We start from the raw sequence: 21,163 nt of genomic DNA, 5'->3' as shown, positions 1-21,163 counted from the left end.
TCTCTGTCTGTGAAATGGGTAAAATCTTTAAAAAAAAAAAAAAAAAAAAAAAAAAAAAAAAAAAAGGTTACAAAGACAAAGAAGGACACTACATATCAATAAAAGGTTCAATATAGAAAAAAGATAATTATAAACATAACAGATTGCAGCAAAACAAGAAACAAAAACCAACAGAACTGAAAGAAACGAACAATTCTACAATGATAGTTGGTGATATAAATACCTGACATTCAAAAATGGAAAGAACCACCAGAGAGAAGTAAGGAAACAGGATTTAACAGAATAAACCAACTACATCTAACAGACAAATACAGAACATTCTACCCAACAACATAATACACATTCTTCTCAAATGCACACAGGATATTTCCCAGGATAGACCATATATGTTAGGTTCCAAATTTAAGTCTTAACAGATTTTAAATGATAGATACACAAAGTATCTTCCATGATCACAAGAGGATGAAGTCAGAAATCAGTAACAGAAGTAAAACTGGAAGGTTCTCAAATTTGTGGAAATTAAACACAAACAGCCAATGGATCGAAGAAAAAAAATCACAAAGAAAATTAGAAAATACTTAGAGACAGATGTAATCAAAACGTAACATGGGAAAACAGCAAAAGCAGTGTCACGGGGGAAATTTATAGCTAAAAAAACAAGAAATATCTCAATCAACAACCTAACTTTACAACTTAAAGACCTACAAAAAGAACAGAGTAAATCCAAAGCTAGCAGAAAGAAGGATATCATAAAGATTAGGGCTGAGATAAATGAAGTAGAGAATAACTAAAATCAGAAATGAAAGTGAGCATGCTATAACTGAGTCTACAAAAAAACAGGATCTCCCCAAAAAAGGAAGGAAACAGGATCATAGGAGTACTATGAGCAACTGCACACCAACATACTAGATAACCTAGATGAAATGAACAAATTCCTAGAAACACAAAGCCACCAAGAGAAATTTGCAAAGAAGTGGAAAATCTGAATACACCTAAAACAAGTAAGATTGAATCAGTAATCAAAAATCTCCCAACAAAGAAAAGCCCCTGCAGAACCTGATGGCTTCGCTGGTGAATTGTATGAACACCAATGAACACCTTATGAACACCAATCCAAAAATCCCAAACAAAACAGTAGCAAAATTAATTCAATACTGTATTAAAAGGATTAAACATGATGATCAAGTGAGATTTACTCCTGGAATATAAAAAGGTGGTTCAACGTATGAAATGTGATCAATGTAATACACCACATTAACAGAAAAAAAAGGGAAAAAAACCTACATGTTCATCTCAACTGATGAAGAAAAAGTAACTGACAAAGTCAACACCCTTTCTTAATTAAAAACACTCAATAAATTAGGAATAGAAGAAAACTAGTTAAACATAAAAAAAGCCATTTATTAATACCCCATGGCAAACATCATGCTCCATGGTGAAAAACTTGAAAGCTTTTTTATGACCATGAATGAAGAAAGGATCTCCATTTCTATTCAACATACTGCAAGTTCTAGCCAGAGCAATTAGGCAAGAAAAAGAAATAAAAGGCATCCAAATCGGAAAGGATAAAGTATATTTATATCTGTTCACAGATATCATCTTATATGAAGAAACTTCCAAAGACTCCACCCGAAACATACATAAATTATTAGAATAAGTAAATTCAGCGAAGTAGAAGGATACAAAGTCAACATGCAAAAATCATTTTTACATAATGAATAATCTGAAAAGGAAATTACAACAACAATTCCATTTACAATGGCAATAAAAAATACTTAGGAACTAACTACAGAGGTGAAAGACTTGTATAGTTAAAACTACAAAAACACTGCTGAAATTTAAGACAACATAAATACATGGAAATACATCTCATGTTCAGGGACTGGAAGACAATTATTGTTGAAATGTCAATACTCTCCGAAGTGATATACAGATTCAATGTAATCCATATAAAAAATTCCAGTTAAGGGAGGGGGCAAAACAGAAAGAAAATCCCATCCTAAAATGTATAGGGAATCTCAAGAGGCCCTGAAGAGCTAAAATTATCTTGAACAAGAACAACAAAGCAGGGAGACTCACACATCTTGATTTTAAAACTTACTACAAAAATACAGTATTTAAAACAGTGTGCTAATGGCATAAAGACAAATATACTATGAACACTGCAATCGAACAGAGGACCCAGGAATGAAATCTTGCATATATGATCAAATGACTTTTTTTTTAAAAGATTTTATTTATTTGACAGACAGAGATCATAAGTAGGCAGAGAGGCAGGCAGAGGTGTGTGGGGGGAAACAGGTTCCCTGCTGAACAGAGAGCCCGATGCGGGGTTCAATCCCAGGACCCTGAGATCATGACCTGAGCCGAAGGCAGAGGCTTTAACCCACTGAGCCACCCAGGTGCCCCTGATCAAGTGACTTTTGACAAGGGTGTCAAAACCATTCCGTGGGGGAATGGACAGTCTTTTCAGCAAATGGTGCTGGGAAAACTGGATTCCATATGCAAAACCATGAAATTGGACCTGTATCTAACACCATATACAAAAAGTAACTTAAGATGGGTTAAAGACTTAAATGTAAGATCTAAACTATAAAATTCTTAGATGAAAACACAGGGCAAAAGCTTCATGACACTGGATTTGGCAATGATTTTTTGGATAGGATACAGAACTCCTAGGCAACAAAAGAATGGATGAGTTGGACTTCCTGAAAAATTAAAAAATTGTGCATCAAAAGACACAACACAGTAAAAAAGAAAACAAAAGAATTAAAGAAAATGTTAACAAATCATGAATCTGATGAAAGAGTTAATACCAAAAAAACAGAGAACTCCTAAAACTCAGCAATAAACCAAACCAGATTAAAACATGGGCAAAGGACCTGAACAGACATTTCTCCAAAGATGACACGAAAATGGCCAATAAGTAGATGAAAAGATATTCAATATCACTAATCATCAAGGAATGCAAATAAAAACTAAAATGAGATACACCCAGTAAAATAGCTACTATTTTTTTTTTTTAAGAAAGAAAAGGAAAAAAAATGTTGGCAAGGATGTCGAAAAACTAGAACCCTTATGCACTGTTAGTGGGGATGTAAAATGGTATAAGCCACCATCAAAAACAGTATGGTGGGTCCTCAAAAAATGAAACACAGAATTACATATGATCCAGCAATTACAGTTCTGGGTATATATCCAAAAGAACTGAAAGCAGGGCCTTGAAAAAATATTGGTACACCCATGTTCATAGCAATATTATCCACAATAGCTAAAACATGAAAGCATCCCAAGTGTTCATCAACAGATGAGTAGATAAGCAAATATGATACATATATACAAAGGGCTAGTACACAGCCATAAAAAGGAAGGAAATTCTAACATGTGCCACAACATGGATGAAGACATGCTAAGTGAAGTAAGCCAGTCACAAAAAGACAAATACTGTAGGATTTCAATTACATGAGATACTTAGGAGTAGTCAAAAATCAGAAACAGAAAGTAGACTGGTGATTGCCAGGGGCTTGGTGGAGGGTCAGGGGGATTGGGAGGAGGTATTATTTAATGAATACAGAATATCCACTTTACAAGATGAAAAGAGTTATGGATGGATGATGATGACAGTTGCACATTATGAATATATTTAATTGCCACTGAACTATATACTTAAGGATAAAATTTTTTTCAAAGGATATATATCTGAAAGATACCAAAAAGGAAGTGAAAGAGAGAGGGAGGGAGAGAGGAGCTAAAGAGTCATCAAAAAATAAAGCTTAGTTGTCCGGCACACTCCAAGCATTCAACAAATTCATCTAATACTATTAAGTACCTCCTATATGTCAAGCAACAAATGAGGTTCTTGCATGGATATAATTTATGAAATGAGAAAATCATCAAACAGCTACTGAGGGTTTCAAGTTACATAAACTATTCAAATAGAAGAAGCAAAGATGATGGAAGATTTCTATCAAAAGACACAGAGGTGGTTCAGCCAGTTAAGTGCCCAACTCTTGACTTTGGCTCGGGTCATGATCTCAGGGTTGTGGGATGGAGCCCTGAGTCAAGCTCCATGCCCAGCAGGGTGTCTGCCTGAGACACCCTGCCCCTCCCCTCTGCTTGCACACTCTCTCTCAGTCTCTCTAAAATAAATAAATGGATCTTAAAAAAAAGAAAGAAAGAAACAAAGACAGAGAAATAAAGATTTCACAAAAAGAAAGATACGGTCTGGCTGGGGATCCTGAGAATATGGAAAGACCAAATACGTGAAATAAGCTAGAATAATGGTTGAAGAAAGCCACTCAGGATTGAAAAGACTTTTAAAAATGCATCAAATGTAAAACCAAAATAATGAACAGAAAAGATGTCAACTTGGAGATAAAAGGTTGCAAGAAATAAAATGAAGAAAGCACTTGGATATTAAACACCTACAGATGAAAAGACGCTGCAATCAGAGTAAATGAGATGGCTACAAGGGTAAAGAGGAAAGGAAGAAAGTGAGATGAAAAATACAGACAACGAATCTCAAGTCCAGAGTAAAAAACACCATCAAGACTATACCATTACTGTACTCACCAAGTAAACTTTGAACTTTAATCTTAACATTCTTAGAAGATATATAAAATAAGACATAATGATTTTCACTTCAAATCTACACAAATGTAAACTGATATAACTTCGTAACGATGTTCTTACAAAAATGTATCTTTGAAACACTTAATTCTTGAGAACTTAAAAGGTTAAAGATCACAAAGGAAAGTCAATTGTGAACAATAAAATAATCATATAAAAGATAGAAAAACAGTCTCTTCAATTTCTCTAAAATATACCTTTTATATATATAAATTACTTCATTTCTTAGAAATAAAAAGATATAAACACATCAGTCACCATTAACAACATACCAAATCGCATTAAATGAAAAAGAGAAAATCGAGAAGATAATTAAACCCATACCTGTTCCAATGTGTTGGGAAGGTTTTGTTGGATGCATGGCACCGTGACAGACATTTTGTTGAACATTACTCTGTGAGTGGATAAGGCCAGTTTGTGTAAAGAACTGATTAAGAGAAGAACAGAGATCAGCAAACTGAACCTGATCCAAAGACCAGTTCTTGAGATCTGCCTGTCTCATACTCTCCATCAAACCTATGAAGAAAGCATTAGAAATACAGTTAGCATAGTTTGTTCTGCAAACACTGCAAAGAAAATAGCAAGACACGGTTTTTCTTCAGCCCTCAAAATTCCCACTGGTAGTGATTTACCATGCAATGAAGAATGACAGTTAAAAATTATTCAAAGCCTAATTATTTCCAAATGTGGCCAAACTTCTTTCAAAACTCCTGTCTCTGATCCTCCACTGTATCAACTGACTGAAAAGCTTAATCATGAAATATTGCAGTGTTGTTTTTAAGTGTACTACCAAAGGCAAAAGAAACACTATATAAGAAGATACTTATTTCTACTACAAAGAAAACTATCTGTGAGAGAAAACAAGATCATATATTTCTGGTTGTTTATCAGAAAGAAGCCATACTCACCTTGGAACTGTGAAAGGTCTACATCTGACCAATTAACACTGCTGGCAATTCGACAACTTTCTTTCAGCATATCAAGTGTTGCATACCAATCATTTGAAACACCTATAAAAATAATGTCGACAATACTATAAATCTTGGATAGTGAAAGTCTGAAGTATATACTAGGGGGAAGACAATGGGCTGGGCTTATTCCTAACATTGGTAGATCCCCAACCAGTTTTACAAATGGATTCACACCCATCATTTCATGTGCTGTGAAACAGGAAGAGGGGTCTTATTTCTCTTCATTTCATAAATAAAAAGAAACTAAACACCAGAGAGGTGGCATAACTTAGCAAGGTCACTACGATATATCTAAACCTTGAACCTGGTGTTTCTAAGGTTTAGTCTGACAGCTTACAAACTGCCCTATCACCTTATAATGTCACACTTGATTACCGCGTTTTACATTTGTACAGTATAAAATGAATGACCAGGCAGGGCAACTCAGGCAAATCAATACATCCTGTTCATTTTCCTGTCCTGTTATGACATCAAAAGGTATGTTCTTTATAACTCAGAGGCAGGTTCACATTTAGATGTAACACACAGTAGAATTTAAAGCACTGACTTAAGAGATAAATTAGATTGTACAGCAAGAGGACAAATGTCTTACAAGACAACCTTAAGAAAGAGAAATGCCTTAGCACAGTCCTCCTGGCAAAGTAGCAATAAATAAAAAGGGCTGAGACATCTCTAAGAAATGCTGCTGAACCCAAACCAGAGCATTTCTAGTCAGGAATAGTATCCTCTGAAGTGGTATCATCAGGAGGGTTAAGACTCCATAGTCTGTATGTTAGCAAAGTGGTCACCACTCATGGGCATGGGGCTTGAGCTGCACTCAAAGAGATAGTGCTGAGCAGAGGAAGAAAATCCTCCGTTCAGTGACTGCTGCACAAATTATTCTGTTATCAGAATCAGCCCTGGATGAAGGTAAGAACTAATAAAAAGGATTTTTTGCTACATCACAGATAACTCTGTATCAACTACTGGTTACCTGATTCACAAAAATCTGCCAATTAAGGATTTTTTTCAAATAAACAATGAACCAGACAGAGACAACTTGACTCTGCCCCCAGGCAACTCATAATTTAGGAGAAAACTGTTGGGGAAAAATAACGTAATGCTCCAGTGAGCCACATTCAAGTCCATGAAACTTTCAAGTCCATCACCTATAATAAATGTTGACTTGGCAATACAAAGCAATCTCTGCAAGACCCACTCAGTAAATGTTTACTGATTTTAGTCCTTTTGGAATTACTGGCGTTACAGGCTTTGAAGTCCTGACAGGCCAGGATATAAATACTAATTCTACTTATTAGCTCTGATCTTGAGCAAACAGCTTAACTTCTTTGAGTTACACTTTTCCTATCTATTAAATGTGGTAATTTATAGTTGATTTGGGAGAATAATATGAGATAATGTATCTAATTACCTATCACATAATTGGAGCTCAAAAAACTGAGTTTCTTCTATTCCTTCCCTATTAAAGACAACTTGCTTAGTCTCATCTTAGAAATTTTAACTCAAACAGATTATCACAGCCACAATGATTATTCCTAATCCCCCCAGGTAAAAAGCTATTTTCCTTCTCTGGCAAGCTACCACTGGTATAACAACAAGCCACTAAGAGCACATGATGGATTGTTTTCAGCTGTAATAGTACTTTTTTCTCCCCGGCAATCATTAGAGTAAATAGAAAGGTATGACCTGAGCATCACAGACTTCTACTGACACCAAATCTACAAACATTAGTCAGTCCTTAAAATCATATTAAGAACAAGCTTAACTTTCTGAAGAATGTATTGACATTAAAAGGTAGGCAGTAGTGTAAGTGATCTAAGTCAGAGAAAGCCAAACATCGTATTTTCTCACTTATATGTGGAATCTGAAAACAAAACAAAAAAAAAGAAACTATCCCATTTTTAAATACACAGAACAAGCAAGCTGGGGGCAGGGGAGGAGACAGGCAAATGGGTGAAGGGGAGTGGGAAGTACAGGCTTCTAGTGATGGAATTAGTAAGTCACCGGTATGGAAGGTATAGCGTAAGAAATAATCAGTGGTATTTTAATACCATTGTATGGTGACAGATAGTAGTTACACAGCATAAAGTATAGAGCTGCTGGATCACTGTGTTGTACATCTGAAACTAACATAACATTACACATCAACTATACTTAAATTTAAAAAAATTTAAAAACATTTTTTTAAAGGTAGACAATAGTGAATAACACTAAGAATAGGAAAAGGGGACTATACTTACACCTTTTTCTCTAGGCATAAACCTAAAAATAATTTCAAGATGTTTTAGGAGACAGTCCATCAAGAGCTATACCCAATTTTCTGGGGTGCCTGGTTGGCTCAATTGGTTAAGCGTCTGCCTTCAACCCAGGTCATGATCTCAGGGTCCTGGGATGGAGCCCCACATCGGGCTCTCTGTTCAGCAGGGAACCTGTTTCCCCTCTCTCTCTGCCTACTGCTCTGCCTACTTGTGATCTGTCTCCCTCTGTCAAATAAATAAATAAAATCTTAAAAAAAAAAAAAAAAAAGAACTACACCCAATTTTCAAATTTATTCTGGAAAGTACTTAGAATTATTAACTGGGAAAACAAAATTAATTGTGAAAAGGAACTTACTAAATTTCAAGTACCCTGATCTGCATTTTTGTACCTTGTGTAATTCTCCCCAAAATATATTATTTTTCCACTGTGCAAAAAAGTAAATAGTTTCAGAAAAACGTAAGCTTTATAGCAGTCAGAATACAAGAGACAGTATGCACTATCTAAAGTCAGTTCCCTGACAGTAGTTTAATTGCCTGAAATGAGGATCAATTTTAATTGGTAAGAACTAGTATCATCCAGCATTTAGAAATTGTCTCTCCAGAATAAAAATCTCATCAGTGATTTGGTTGGTAAGTGGACAGCCAGGTAAGCTAAGGGAAGGATCTGTATCTGCACAACTCCAAAGGGACACATTCACCTTGCAGACTGTGTTGGGGGCACCCCTGGGAGTTCTGCAGTGCAGATACCTGGTCTGAGAGCAACGTCAATTAAGCATCTCACCAGAAACCATCAAGACCTAACTTAAGAGCAATAGATTTTTTTAAAAAACCAGGATATGAAGAATGTTTTCTTCCTTTGCAATCTATCTTTCTAAAATGAGATCTTGGGCAGGAATAAGCAAAGAAATGAAGAGTGGGAACATTTTCTGAATACTTAAAGGATACTAGATGAGGCATTTCCTATTTGCATTTTCCAGTGCAATCCTCATAACAACACTGTATACTAGCTCATTTTAGTTCCATTTTTATAGATGAGAAAATAATAAGACTAAAAGAAGTAATGCATGAAAGGTCATATGAGTCATAATGAGGATTCAAATAGAGGTTTTTCTGACATAACCTATACTCCTTCTTCTATACCACACAATCATAACAGATTGCAAACAGATTGTACATCTCACTCTTCTTTCAAATGCTCACAAAACACTGGTTTTCCAGGGGCACCTGGGTGGCTCAGTGGGTTAAGCCTCTGCCTTCCGCTCAGGTCATGATCTCAGGGTCCTGGGATCGAATCCCGCATCAGGCTCTCTGCTCAGTGGGGAGCCTGCTTCCCTCCTCTCTCTCTCTGCCTGCCTCTCTGCCTACTTGTGATCTCTCTGTGTTAAATAAATAAAATATAAAAAAAAAAAAACAAAAAAAAAACAAAAAAACACTGGTTTTCCAGAAAGACAAAATGAGAGTTGACACCAAAACCTACAAGGGTTGCTGAGTTTGCCTATGCTGTTAACAATAAATTTTAATCAGGAAAATCTCCAGTGCATCTGGGTGGCTCAGTTGGTTAAGCAACTGTCTTCGGCTCAGGTCATGTTCCTGGAGTCCCAGGACTGAGTCCTGCATCAGGATCCCTGTTGAGTGGAGAGTCTGCTTCTCCCTCTGACCCTTTCCCCTCTTGTGCTCTCTCTCTCTCTCTTCCCCCCTAATAAAGAAAATCTTAAAAAAAAAAAAAAAATCTCCAGATCAATGTATAGACTGAATGAGTTACAACTATAGGATTACAACAAGGAAACACAAAAGGGAGACAGATGAGAAGGGTTTCGGTAGTAAATATACACAAGCCTCAGATAACAAAGAACAGATAATAATCCACAGCCAAATGCAAGTCAAGAGACACAAACTTACCAGAATTACAGGATACCTGTTGTGGGGGTGGGGGTGCCTGATGGGTTAACGTCTGATGCTGATGGTTCGGATGATGCTGTATGTGCTGATGTGGAGAGGGGTGCTGGGGGTGAGGAGGCTGGAGCTGGCTGTGTTGCTGTGGGTGCGATGCTGGGTGCTGGGGACGCTGCGGATGCTGTGGTAAACCATGCGGTCGATGGGACGGATGTGGAGACGGCTGTGTGTGCATCTGGGAGTGGGGCAGTGAGACCTGTGCAACCGAATTACTGCCCGTGGTGCTGAGGCCACTGCCATGATTGTTGGACAGGCTGCTTTGGTTGCTGTGTGGGTGAGAGCTCACTGTGCTGCTAGGAGAGTGCTGATACGAACACGAGGTGTGGGACTGCTGGGAAGATTCGGAAGGGATGGTCATCAAACCTAGACACAGTCAGAGAAAGCAAGAGCACTCAGAGTCAGATTTCAATTATATTTTATGACACACTTACAAAATTATTAATGGAGCAGAGGTATACATTGTCAGGAAGCAACACTAACTCAGCTGAAAAAGTATCCACAGAATATCCACCACACACCAGTCTCTGGGATCACTGAGAAGATTAAGAAACACCACCCTCGGACGCCTGAGTGGCTCAGTTGGTTAAGCAGCTGCCTTCGGCTCAGGTCATGATCCCAGGGTCCTGGGATCGAGTCCCATATCGGGCTCCTTGCTCAGCAGGGAGCCTGCTTCTCCCTCTGCCCCTGCCTGCCTCTCTGTCTGCCTGTGCTCACTCTCTCCAACAAATAAATAAATAAAATCTTAAAAAAAAAAAAAAAAAGAAAAGAAAAGAAACACCACCCTCTGCCCTCCAGTAGCTGATAGTCTAGTAGAAGGGACAGACACTTAAGGAGATTATGTCCAGTAATATAAGTACTAAGGCAGAAAGTATACGAGGGCATTCAGGAACAATGCTTACTGCCTGTTCAGCTAGGAAGGGGCTAGAAATTTGGAAAAGCCGTCACTGAAAGGCAGTTATCTGCAGTGCCTAAGTGGCTCAATGAGTTAAGCATCTGACTTGATTTATAGCTCAGGTCATGATCTCAGGGTTGTGAGATTGAGCACCACGTCTCAGCACAGAGCCTGCTTAAGATTCTCTCTCTCCCTCTCCCTCTGTCTCTCTCTGCTCTCCTCCCTCTCACAGACAAAAGGAAAGGGAAAAGAGAAAAGGAAAAGAAAAAAGGGAAAAAGAAATGAAAAGAAAAAGAAAAAGAAAAGAAAAAAGAGAGAAAAGGCAGTATCTGAAGAAGTCTTGAAAGACTGAGTAAACGTTAAAGGGGAAAGTGTGTGAATGCTGGGTCACATTCCAGATGCTTTCCTACAGGCCTAAAGACCAAGGATTTGACAGAGGTGGAGAAGAGAAGTAAGGCCTAGTTATTTCTGAACTCTTTCTTTGACAACTCCAAAAACTTTTAAGTCAAAGGTGGCAAGAATTCTTAAGACTAAGCAAAACATTGGCGCCTGGGTGGTTCAGTTGGTTAAGCGTCAGCCTTTGGCTCAGGTCATGATCTCAGGGTCCTGGGATAGAGCCCTGCATTGGGCTCTCTGCTCAGCAGGAGTCCGCTTCTCCATCTGTGCTCTATTTCTCCCTCTCTTTCTCTCTCCTGTTCTCCCTCAAATAAATAAAAATTAAAAAAAAAAAAAAGACTAAGCAAAACAGAATAGCCATCTTCACTGCTTTTTCATTCGACTTACAGGATATTCTTGAGACACATACACTTTAGGGGTTAAGACTGCATAATTTACAGGACTAGAATGTAAGGATTAAAGTCTCTGTACTACCATCTGCACACCTGGTAACTTTGGGAAGTGATTAACCTCTGCAGGTCAAAATTACCTCAATTATAGATGGGTATGGATATGGGTATGGATATATCTATTTTGCAGAACTGTTGCGAGGATTAAATGCCGTGGTGCAAGTGCAGGATGTGAATGAGCTCAGTAAATGTTAGCTGCTCTGATGATAATGATTCAACCAAATGTTAAAAATAATGTGCTCTTGGTTTGCAGGTAAATGCTCATTTTAATAAATCTTACTGCAATATTTGGTTAGACCTAACTAGGCTATTTTCATATCCCAAAGGATGGCACATACCATGTTTTACTGAACCAAAACACAACATATTTTGTTAAATAAAAAATAAAATCCTGTAGCACAGTATCAGTTAATTAAAGAATCAAACCTTTTAAATGAAAATATTCTCACACTACCCATTAACAGCAAAACTGTATTCGAGTACGTTGTAAGATAATCATAAAACCTAGTAAGTTAAGGTTTTTTTTTTAGGTAGAAGACTTAATAAAAGTTCTTGCCTTGGCCCTGGAAAACTGTCATTTGGAGAGAATCTATAAGGTTCTTTCAGTAAGATGAAAAAAGCAGTTATTTCATTGTCTATTTCCAGTAAAGTCCTAGCATTTTAAAAGGAAACCCAGACATGATCTAAACAAACCTTTTCAATCCCACTTTTTTTTTTTTTTTTTAAAGTAGACTCCATGTCCAGCACAGAGCCTAACACAGGACCCAAACTCACAACCCTGATATCAAGACCTGAGCAGAAATCAAGACTTAGACAACTCAACCAACTAAGTCACCCAGGCATCCCCCACCCCAAGCTGTTTTTAGAATAAAATTTAAGGGGTGCCTGGGTGGCTCAATTGGTTGGGCATCCAAGTCTTGGTTTTGGCTCAGGTCATGATCTCAGGGTCATGGGACTGAGCCCTGCATCAGGCTCTGCGCTTGGCAGGGATTGTGCTAGGGATTCTCTCCCTTCCTCTGCCCCTCCCTGCTCTCAAATAAGTAAATAAATCTTTAAAAACTTTAATGTGTGATGAAATATCATTAAGAGCTTCAGAAATTGTTGTCATTTCTATTTCAAAGCCAGTATTTTTCTATTTTGATCACCACATCTGGATCTCCTTAGCAAAGTCTTGCATTAGTCCTTTTTGTACTTTCATAGATAGAAAATTCAGAATAAATTTGAGAATAATACATGAATCTTACTTTAACCAGAAAAACCAACTTCCTGTACAAGTTACCGATAGTCATTGATATATATATGAGTGTGTATATATATATATATATATATAACACTTGTATATGACATTAACTTTTGTAGTATCTGACAGTAAGTATTAAAATGTAAATTCTATAAACACAGAATTTTTATCACTACTGTGAACAGGTAAACTCCCTTGAGTTGGGGTAGAAAAAGTCTGCCAAACAAAGCAATCAGGAAGTGCTTTAATAGTAGAGTTCCCAACAATTTCTGATTAGTATTTTATGAGGGAAGGATAATACAACATCTTAATCCTATCATAAGACTCTGACTAAAATAAAACCAGCAGCTTAAGGACAGTAACACATAATAGCAACAATCCAGCATCTGATTGAGATGTAACAGGGCATCTCAACCAAAATCACTTTTAGTTGTTAAAATCTGATTTAACTACATTGTATATAACAGTGACCCAGAGCTTCCCACTAACCAGTATGGTCACTTACAAGCACCATGCATGAAATTGCAAATCTGGTGCTACCATATTCCACCAGCTATCTCTTTGCTAATAACAGTCCATTCAGACAGTAAAGGCACATCTGTTCCTGTAGTGCAACATTTGCCACTCAAACACTTCACATGCCAGACATCACTAATTAACCATGGCAGTATTTCTTACACGGCACAGATGCAGTGTCAGAATTCTTCAATACGTACTCCTCCAGGACACCACTAGTAAGTGAATAGGGTATGCAAGATGAAATTTACCTGCATTCTTGTGTTATTATATGAATATATACAGGGTATAGTAATGGCACAAAGAGTATTCAATCCTGACCACAATGATACTGTTCAACAATTCAAGAAATAAACAGCTGCTATGTGAAAATAATTCTTAAAAATTTTTCAATAAAAATTTACTTTTCAAAACGGTATTTTAAAAACTCCACTTGAAATTAATAGGATATATATGTCAATTATACTTCAATTAAACAAAAACAACCCCCTACCCCCAAGAAAACACTCACCTTGTTGACTAAGTGACTGCTCAAAAACTGACTTATAAAGACTCCGAAATGAGGCACTGAGATCTTCAAAATTATATTCTGAGAAAAGTAGCTGTTTGTCTCGTTCTGGAAGGTTGTATTGTGGCTGCTGTTGAGGAGTTAATGACTGAGAGACTGGTTCTGGGTGGTTTGTCACCTAACATTAAAAGAAAATACTACTAATTTAGTAGCTGTATATATCAGAATTGGTCTGTCACATAAAATATATAACTGAAATATTGGAATAGTTTCTAGAATCCAAAGGAAATAATGTCCCTGCCCTTGGCTTTCCCATCTTCTGTTAAGATAGACACACATGACAGACAAGACCACAAAAGTGTTAACTTGGATTCTGAAGAACCACGGAAATCTAATCCAACCTCCACATATCACAGAAGAGGTAAAGAGTTCAAAGAATTTAAATGACCTTCCCAAGATCATACAAATAAATGATAGGCTAGGCATGGAATCCTCCCAGTTTCTGCAGAATCTTCATCTTGATTTCTACTGAAGCAATTTCATCTCAAACTCCACTCTACTATGATATTACTAACATTTCTCATTCATTTATTCTATTAATCTTTAAGTATTTAAACTCAAATACTGTTGAGTATTGTGAGTCAGGTTGTATGGTGCTGTCCAAAGCCACAAGGAGCTTCAATACACCTAACTCTTCATTTCTAGAGGGGGGAAAAAAACAACTTTTTAATGAAACTAAGGGGAAATGAGGAGTGAGGGTAACAGATAAAGAAGATTCAGAGAAAAACAGAAGAAAGCATGGCTTTGAGCTATGCGAAGAAAAAAAAAGCACCCTAAACACCTAAAAAATAAGAATTATCACTGAAGGCAGCACAACTAGAAATTAAAAAAAGATCAGCAGTATCTATCTTAAAGATTGTATCAAGGGGTGGTAAACTGCCATTTTTGTTAGTGCTTTGAAAAATTAAAATATGAACACTCACTGTAAATTTATGCAGCCATTCAAAATGATGCTTATAAGAAATCTGCAGTAACAGAAATAAATGAATTTTGTGTAGGGGAAGGGCTGCACCACGGTACCTTACACATCTCCACACAGGCCACTGGAGGCCAGGCTCAATGGCAGAACAACCTAAGCCTTGGTGATTATCCTGGAACATGGAATGTGAGTGGTCTTATGAGGAGTAAATTCTCATCCATTTCTCATCTGCCTTTCTATTCTGTAGGGGGCAGCCATGGGGCAGCTTCTCATCTACCTGTCTAACCCATAGGAAGTTGTCAAGAGACCGTTTCTCAACTGCCTCCCTATTTCAGAGAGACAGGGGACTTTCTACTTTTTTCTCTTAGGGTACAGCTGGGAGTCACAACTGCTTAGCTGCAATATGGAATTTGTCCCTTCATTTCAGTGACCCACCACTTGTTTTAGTATATGTGCTGCCGAAGCGAGCACATGACCCACCACTTGTGAAGTCTGTCATCTGGCTTCTCCAGTTCAGTGTCATCCTGTGGGATGTGGGGAACTGGCACCATATCCATCTGGCTTATACATAAGTAATAACAATGTCTCTGTACATTTGGGCTCACTGTGTCCTGATAGGATCAACCTATATACATGTGGCAAGCCTGAACGACAGCTGGTGTTGTCCTGCTGCTCACAGAGTGTTCGATGACCACTTGACATCATTAAAGGACAAAGCACGGTATGTGATGTCCAACTTTTCAAAGTAGTTTAACCTTCCTACATGTACTGGCATTAGAGACATTTTTGTTCTTTCTTCTGTTACCTAGTTCTACAAATTTAATTTTTTCCTTTGTATTGTATTTTGTGATACAGGACTCTTGGTGTCAAGATTTTCTACATTCGCATTATTTTAAAAATAACTTAAAATCATTAATCTCTGCTTAGTTTGCTTCAATGCTCCAACTAGTCCTTTTATATTATGATTTCATCATTTCTGAGTGCTTTCAGTTCACCTCTTGATCCACAAGGTAAGTTTTTCAGAAGGGCACATGAAAACAAAGGTAGCAAGCTTTTTAAGCTCTGTGTATCAAAGAATGTCTTTCTCTTTATTTCACATATGAATGCAAATTTGGCCGGACATAATATTTATAAATCCAAATCTATTCTCTCAAAACTCTATGTGCAGTATTATTCCATTATCCTCTGGTATTTAGCATTATAGAAGAGAAGTATGATTTATGTTTCTTTGAATGCATCTAATTTCTTCTACAAGAGCATTTACGTAGATGATTACTTTTGAAATTTTAAAATTTATTGTGATGGGTCTAAATACAGGTTTTTCCCCCATCAACTTTTCCTATAACTCAGTAACACTTTTATAATCTCTATTTCTTTGAAAACTGCTTCTGTACCAACTGTTCTAGCTTCTTCCTCAGGGACACCTGTAATTCTTAATTCTCCAGATCTATTATCTTCTCTGACATTAACTGTTATTGCTCTATCTGACACTTCTGCATTCTGAAAGAATATAGTAGGTCTTTTTCCCCAGAGCACTGATAACAGTTTTGAGGAGCCACCTTTTGTTTTCCTACATTCAATGTGAATTTTAATTCTGCTCCCTAAGTTTGGTTTCTCTTGTGTTATTTTCTTATTTAAGGTTCCCTTCCCTTATGTATCTTTGTCCTGTGTAAGGTTTTACCTATTTACTCATCCTACAACAGGGAGTGATCTGGTGGGATCAAATTTAAACCAACGTACAGTGGCAGTATATGGCTCCTGGGCTCTGTTCTAAGTCTTCTAGGGAGGACAGTTGCCAGATGATTTGAAAAGAGGTATCAGATAACACAAGGGTCATGTTCTTATAATAGGTAACGAAATCAGCACACACGGGTCCCTTTATAGTATAGCTTTGTTTACCACACCAAAATTAAAAATATAAGACTGGTTAATAATTGGGTACCAAGTCACCCTAACCTTTGAGGTTTGTAGAACTCCCTTCTCAGATCTACAGATGGAAAACAAGGTGATATACACATTCTGTAAACTCTTACCAAGGACTGTGAAGTATCATCAAATATAGCTTCGCTAGACTAAAATACAACTTTTTTTCCCTATTCCAATCACTTTTCACTTGAACAGAAAACAGATAAAGTAGACCAAAATAATAAAACACAGTATAACCACCTATCTGTATCCAACCTGTTAAAATATAAGTACCCAATTAAAACACTATCAAGGTAGGAATCTGCTCTACTTATCTAAGCTAAATGAATTGATTAGTGAAAAATATACATCTTCACTTTTTATTTACACTTCAATGATATTTGGCTTAGTTTTAAGCACTAATGGAATACTCAATAAAGAAGCTAACTTCATCAAGACTTACCGGTGTATAACTATGCACACTTCCAACACTGTTCAAATTAACAGACGCCAAACTCTGGTCTGAGAGACTGTTGTTAAGGCTGCTGCGTGGGCTATCACTACCATCCTGATCAGTGTTGTACAACGTTACCTAGAAAAGAAAAATACTGCATAAGCAGTTCTCACTGTAAAGAGTACTTTCTAAGCAACTCTACAAAAAAAACCAATTAGGTTGGTATATAGCAGAAAGACAAAATGTTAATAGTCTTTCCTACCCCAACTCCATGCCCTTCACTGCTAACTCCATGTTTACCATGAAATAAATTACTCTCAAACTGAAAAATATCTTATCCAGAAGTACATAAATTCAATATACTATCAGGTGTAATTTGCTCATCAACATTTAATAAGGAGATTACAGGTATTTCTACAATGTATAAATTTATTTTTACTCAAGCTTTAAGGAAAACTTATTCTCTTCTATCAAAATACTAAGCATTAAAAAGAACACAAAAAAGGAATTTTTAAAAATCACAGGCATCATAGTGGTTATATTATTGAAAATGGACACTCAATTGTCCACAACGTACTTGCAAAATCACATGTATGTGATCTAATTTTTAAAAATAGCAATGATTATGGGGCACCTGGGTGGCTCAGCTGGTTAAATATCTGACCCGTGGTCTCAGCTCAGGTCATGATCTCAGGGTTGTGGAATCAAGTCCCACATCAGGCTCCACGCTCAGCACAGAGTCTACTTAAGATTCTCTCTTTCTCTCCCTCTGCCCCTCCCCCACCATGCTCTTTCTCTCTTAACAAATAAATCTTTTAAACAAAAATAAGATGCTAACACACACACATCAGATGCTAAGGACTATAAATCAAACTGTTAACAACTATTAACCAGTAGGAGGCTAGGCATTTCTGAAGACTTATAATTTTTAATTAGAAACAAAGAGTATTTTTAAAACAGATAATTAGCCTTATTATCCCTCAAGGTTCTATTCAGATGGTACAACCAACTTTCCTTTCAATGCTGCTACTTCCATGGCACAATACATTTAGATTTATGGTAAAACTAATTTTTTACCCACTACTAGACTGTTAGCTCCTTGAGTCCCCAGTAAGTAATCATAACCAACATAGTGCTTTCTACTCAGTACACGATTAATAAATATTTGCTGACTGAATAACCAATTGAGCTATCACCATCCTTCTGTTTGTGCTAAGAATGGGATCATGCTAAATGCTATAAACATCTGCCAAAAGAGGCCAAACATGTAGAAAACTAAGCATGTATCCCTCTATACTGAGGGCAAAATCAAACTGTCCCCCATTCACGTCAGCTAGAAACAGTAACATGCCTAGGAACTAATTAGGGAAAAGAATATAAGACAATCTAAGAGGAAATAAAGGAAACTCTGGCAAACACTTCCAACATAAATTTCATTTAAAAAAAAATCATGTGTAAGCCTGATGATTCACAGACCTGTACCCCTGGAGCAAATAATATATTGTATGTTAATAAAAATAATTTTTAAAAAATCAAGCTTATGGGCTCCTAGCCAACAAATTACAAGCACCCTATGGTAATTTTCTTAGCCACTCACACTCTCTCCTGTCCATGCTCAGTTACGTACCACTCAAGTCAGAAATCTTGGACAAAATCTTAATAGCTTATTTTTATCTGGAAAGAGGATAAACATTTTAATAAAAATTACTAGTTTTTTACAATGGGCATACTTATGCAATCACCATCTAGAACAAAGTATAGACCTATCCTCAAACTTTGATCCTAGAACACTTTCGAAGTCTTAAAAACTAAAGAGTCTAGGAGCTTGCTTGTGCTGATACATCTATTAATAATTGGCATATTATGTTCCCCAAATAATAATTGGAATACATATTAAAACATATTATTAATTTTAAAATAACAATTATAAACCTGGCTAAAATGGTAACGTAAGAAGTATTTTCTCCCAGGACACCTGGGTGGCTCAGTTGGTTAAGCGGCTGCCTCCGGCTCAGGTCATAATCCCAGCGTCCTGGGATCGAGTCCCACATCGGGCTCCTTGCTCCACAGGGAGCCTGCTTCTCCCTCTGCCACTCTGCCTGCCTGTGCTCACTCTCTCTCTCTGACAAGTAAATAAATAAAATCTTAAAAAAAAAAAAAAAAGAAGTATTTTCTCCCAATAAACACAATTAGACTTCCCTTATTTTACATTCTTGTAAATCTCAATGCTTGGCTTAACAGAAACAGCTGGATTTTCTTATCTACTTCTGTATTCCATCTGCAGCAGTAAGGTGTTTAGGTAGAACAATACAAAGAAAACCCAGCACCACACATATATGTATTTGGAAAAGGGAAGAATATTTTAACAGACTTTCAGATTATTGTGGATGGTCTTTTTTGATACTATACCACAACATGACAAGTGAAAATTTTTTTGAAGATTAGTTGCAATGTGGATCTGAAAATATACCAATAAATTTTTCATACTGTCACATTGAAATTCTCTGGTCTACCTTGTACTTTGAATGGATCATTCATCCAAGCATGATTTTATAACATGCACTGGCCATCTGGAAAATACTGGTTCACTATACAGATCTTCCAAATATCGACACATTTCATTATACAACATTAAAACACCATACTTGTTAACATCATCAGTGATCTCTTTAAAGAAGTAGTCTTTAAAGTCTCCTATCATATTCACTGTGGTGGATAAGTTTTCCAAACTTCCATTTTTGCTTAAGAGCTCAAATTTTATCACTGGCAATGGATACTGACAATTCTTTTCCTGAGGTGACAAACTCACTTTGTTTATTATCAAGAAAACATCTGCCAAATCTGAATAATCAGTGTCAGTTTTTCTTTCACGTAAAAACAATGATCCAAGCAGCTAGCTCCACATCCAACTCAAACACCCACACGAAGAAAGCTGTTCTTCCTTGAAGCAACCAATGTAGTTCAGCATGTAGTCTAAGTGTTTTATGCATACTTCCCATTTCATCACAGAGAATATTAAAAAGACATGTATTCAAAGGTCACAACTTGATAAAACTATTTTTCCTGCTTCAACATGGATATCATTAAGTTAAACTAGTATTTTTTTTCAACCTGAGGGATGTTGGCAGTGAAGAATATAATGACTACTAGTACAATTCGGGGTCACTGCCTTGATTTGTGCTAACATTTACTACTGCTTATGCTGCATCAATATAAAATATATAAAAATAAAGGAAAAGGCAAATAATATTTTAGTATTATCATTAAAACAGTCTGACCTCATGGAATCCCTAAAAAGGGTCTTAGTTACCTAGGTGTCCACAGACCACAGAACCTCTGATACAGATCACAACCAGCACTCCTTAAGGCCAGTTCATGTGCTCTCCCAGTCATTACCCATCCCCCTCTCTGACACAGGCACCCACTATATCAAACTTCCGCCACTACTGGTTAGCTTATCTGCTTTCTGAACTAAGTATAAATGGAATCATACAGGGCGCCTGGGTGGCTCAGTTGGTTAAGCCTCTGCCTTCGGCTCAGGTCATGGTCTCAGGGTCCTGCAATCTAGCCCCCAGATCTAGCCCCCACATTGGGCTCTCTGCTCAGCAGGGAACCTGCTTCCCCCTCTCTCTCTGCCTGCCTCTCTGCCTGCTTGTGATCTCTCTGTCAAATAAATATATAAAATATTTTTTAAAAAAATAAATAAATGGAATCATACAATGTATATCCTTTTCTGTCCTTTTACAGTAAAATCAGCTAAAGGATTACACAAAGCTTTACGCTAATATCTGCTCTTACATCTTTATTACTTCCTTTGTAATGCAGCACTATTCGTTGAGAGACACCACTGAGTTGTGTTCCGTAAGTCTATTTGTCTTATGCCAATACCAAACTTTCAATTATTGTAGGTTTACTCTTGATAACTGGAAGTATAAATCCTTTATCATACCTTTTCTTTTTTTAAAGATTTTATTTACTTATTTAACAGAGAGAAAGACATAGCGAGAGAGGGA

The 21,163-nt window shown here is 36.9% G+C and overlaps 1 protein-coding gene across 1 annotated transcript in view; it reads right to left on the bottom strand.

Annotated features, from left to right (window-relative positions):
• The window catches only part of FOXJ3 (forkhead box J3), a 149,375-nt gene that overhangs the window by 12,734 nt on the left and 115,478 nt on the right, over window positions 1-21,163 (bottom strand). Inside the window, exons 7-11 of the mRNA XM_080802663.1 lie at window positions 17,160-17,288; window positions 13,816-13,990; window positions 9,758-10,174; window positions 5,538-5,639; window positions 4,954-5,145 (exon numbers count right to left, since the gene is read on the bottom strand). Coding sequence (XP_080658789.1) covers window positions 4,954-5,145; window positions 5,538-5,639; window positions 9,758-10,174; window positions 13,816-13,990; window positions 17,160-17,288 — 1,015 coding nt within the window. The remainder of the gene's footprint in view (window positions 1-4,953; window positions 5,146-5,537; window positions 5,640-9,757; window positions 10,175-13,815; window positions 13,991-17,159; window positions 17,289-21,163) is intronic.

The sequence above is a fragment of the Martes martes genome, assembly GCF_963455335.1.
Source record: "Martes martes genome assembly, chromosome: 4".
NCBI lineage: Eukaryota > Metazoa > Chordata > Mammalia > Carnivora > Mustelidae > Martes > Martes martes.
Note: the sequence above shows the minus strand (reverse complement) of the source record. Positions and strands in the feature narration are given on the sequence as shown.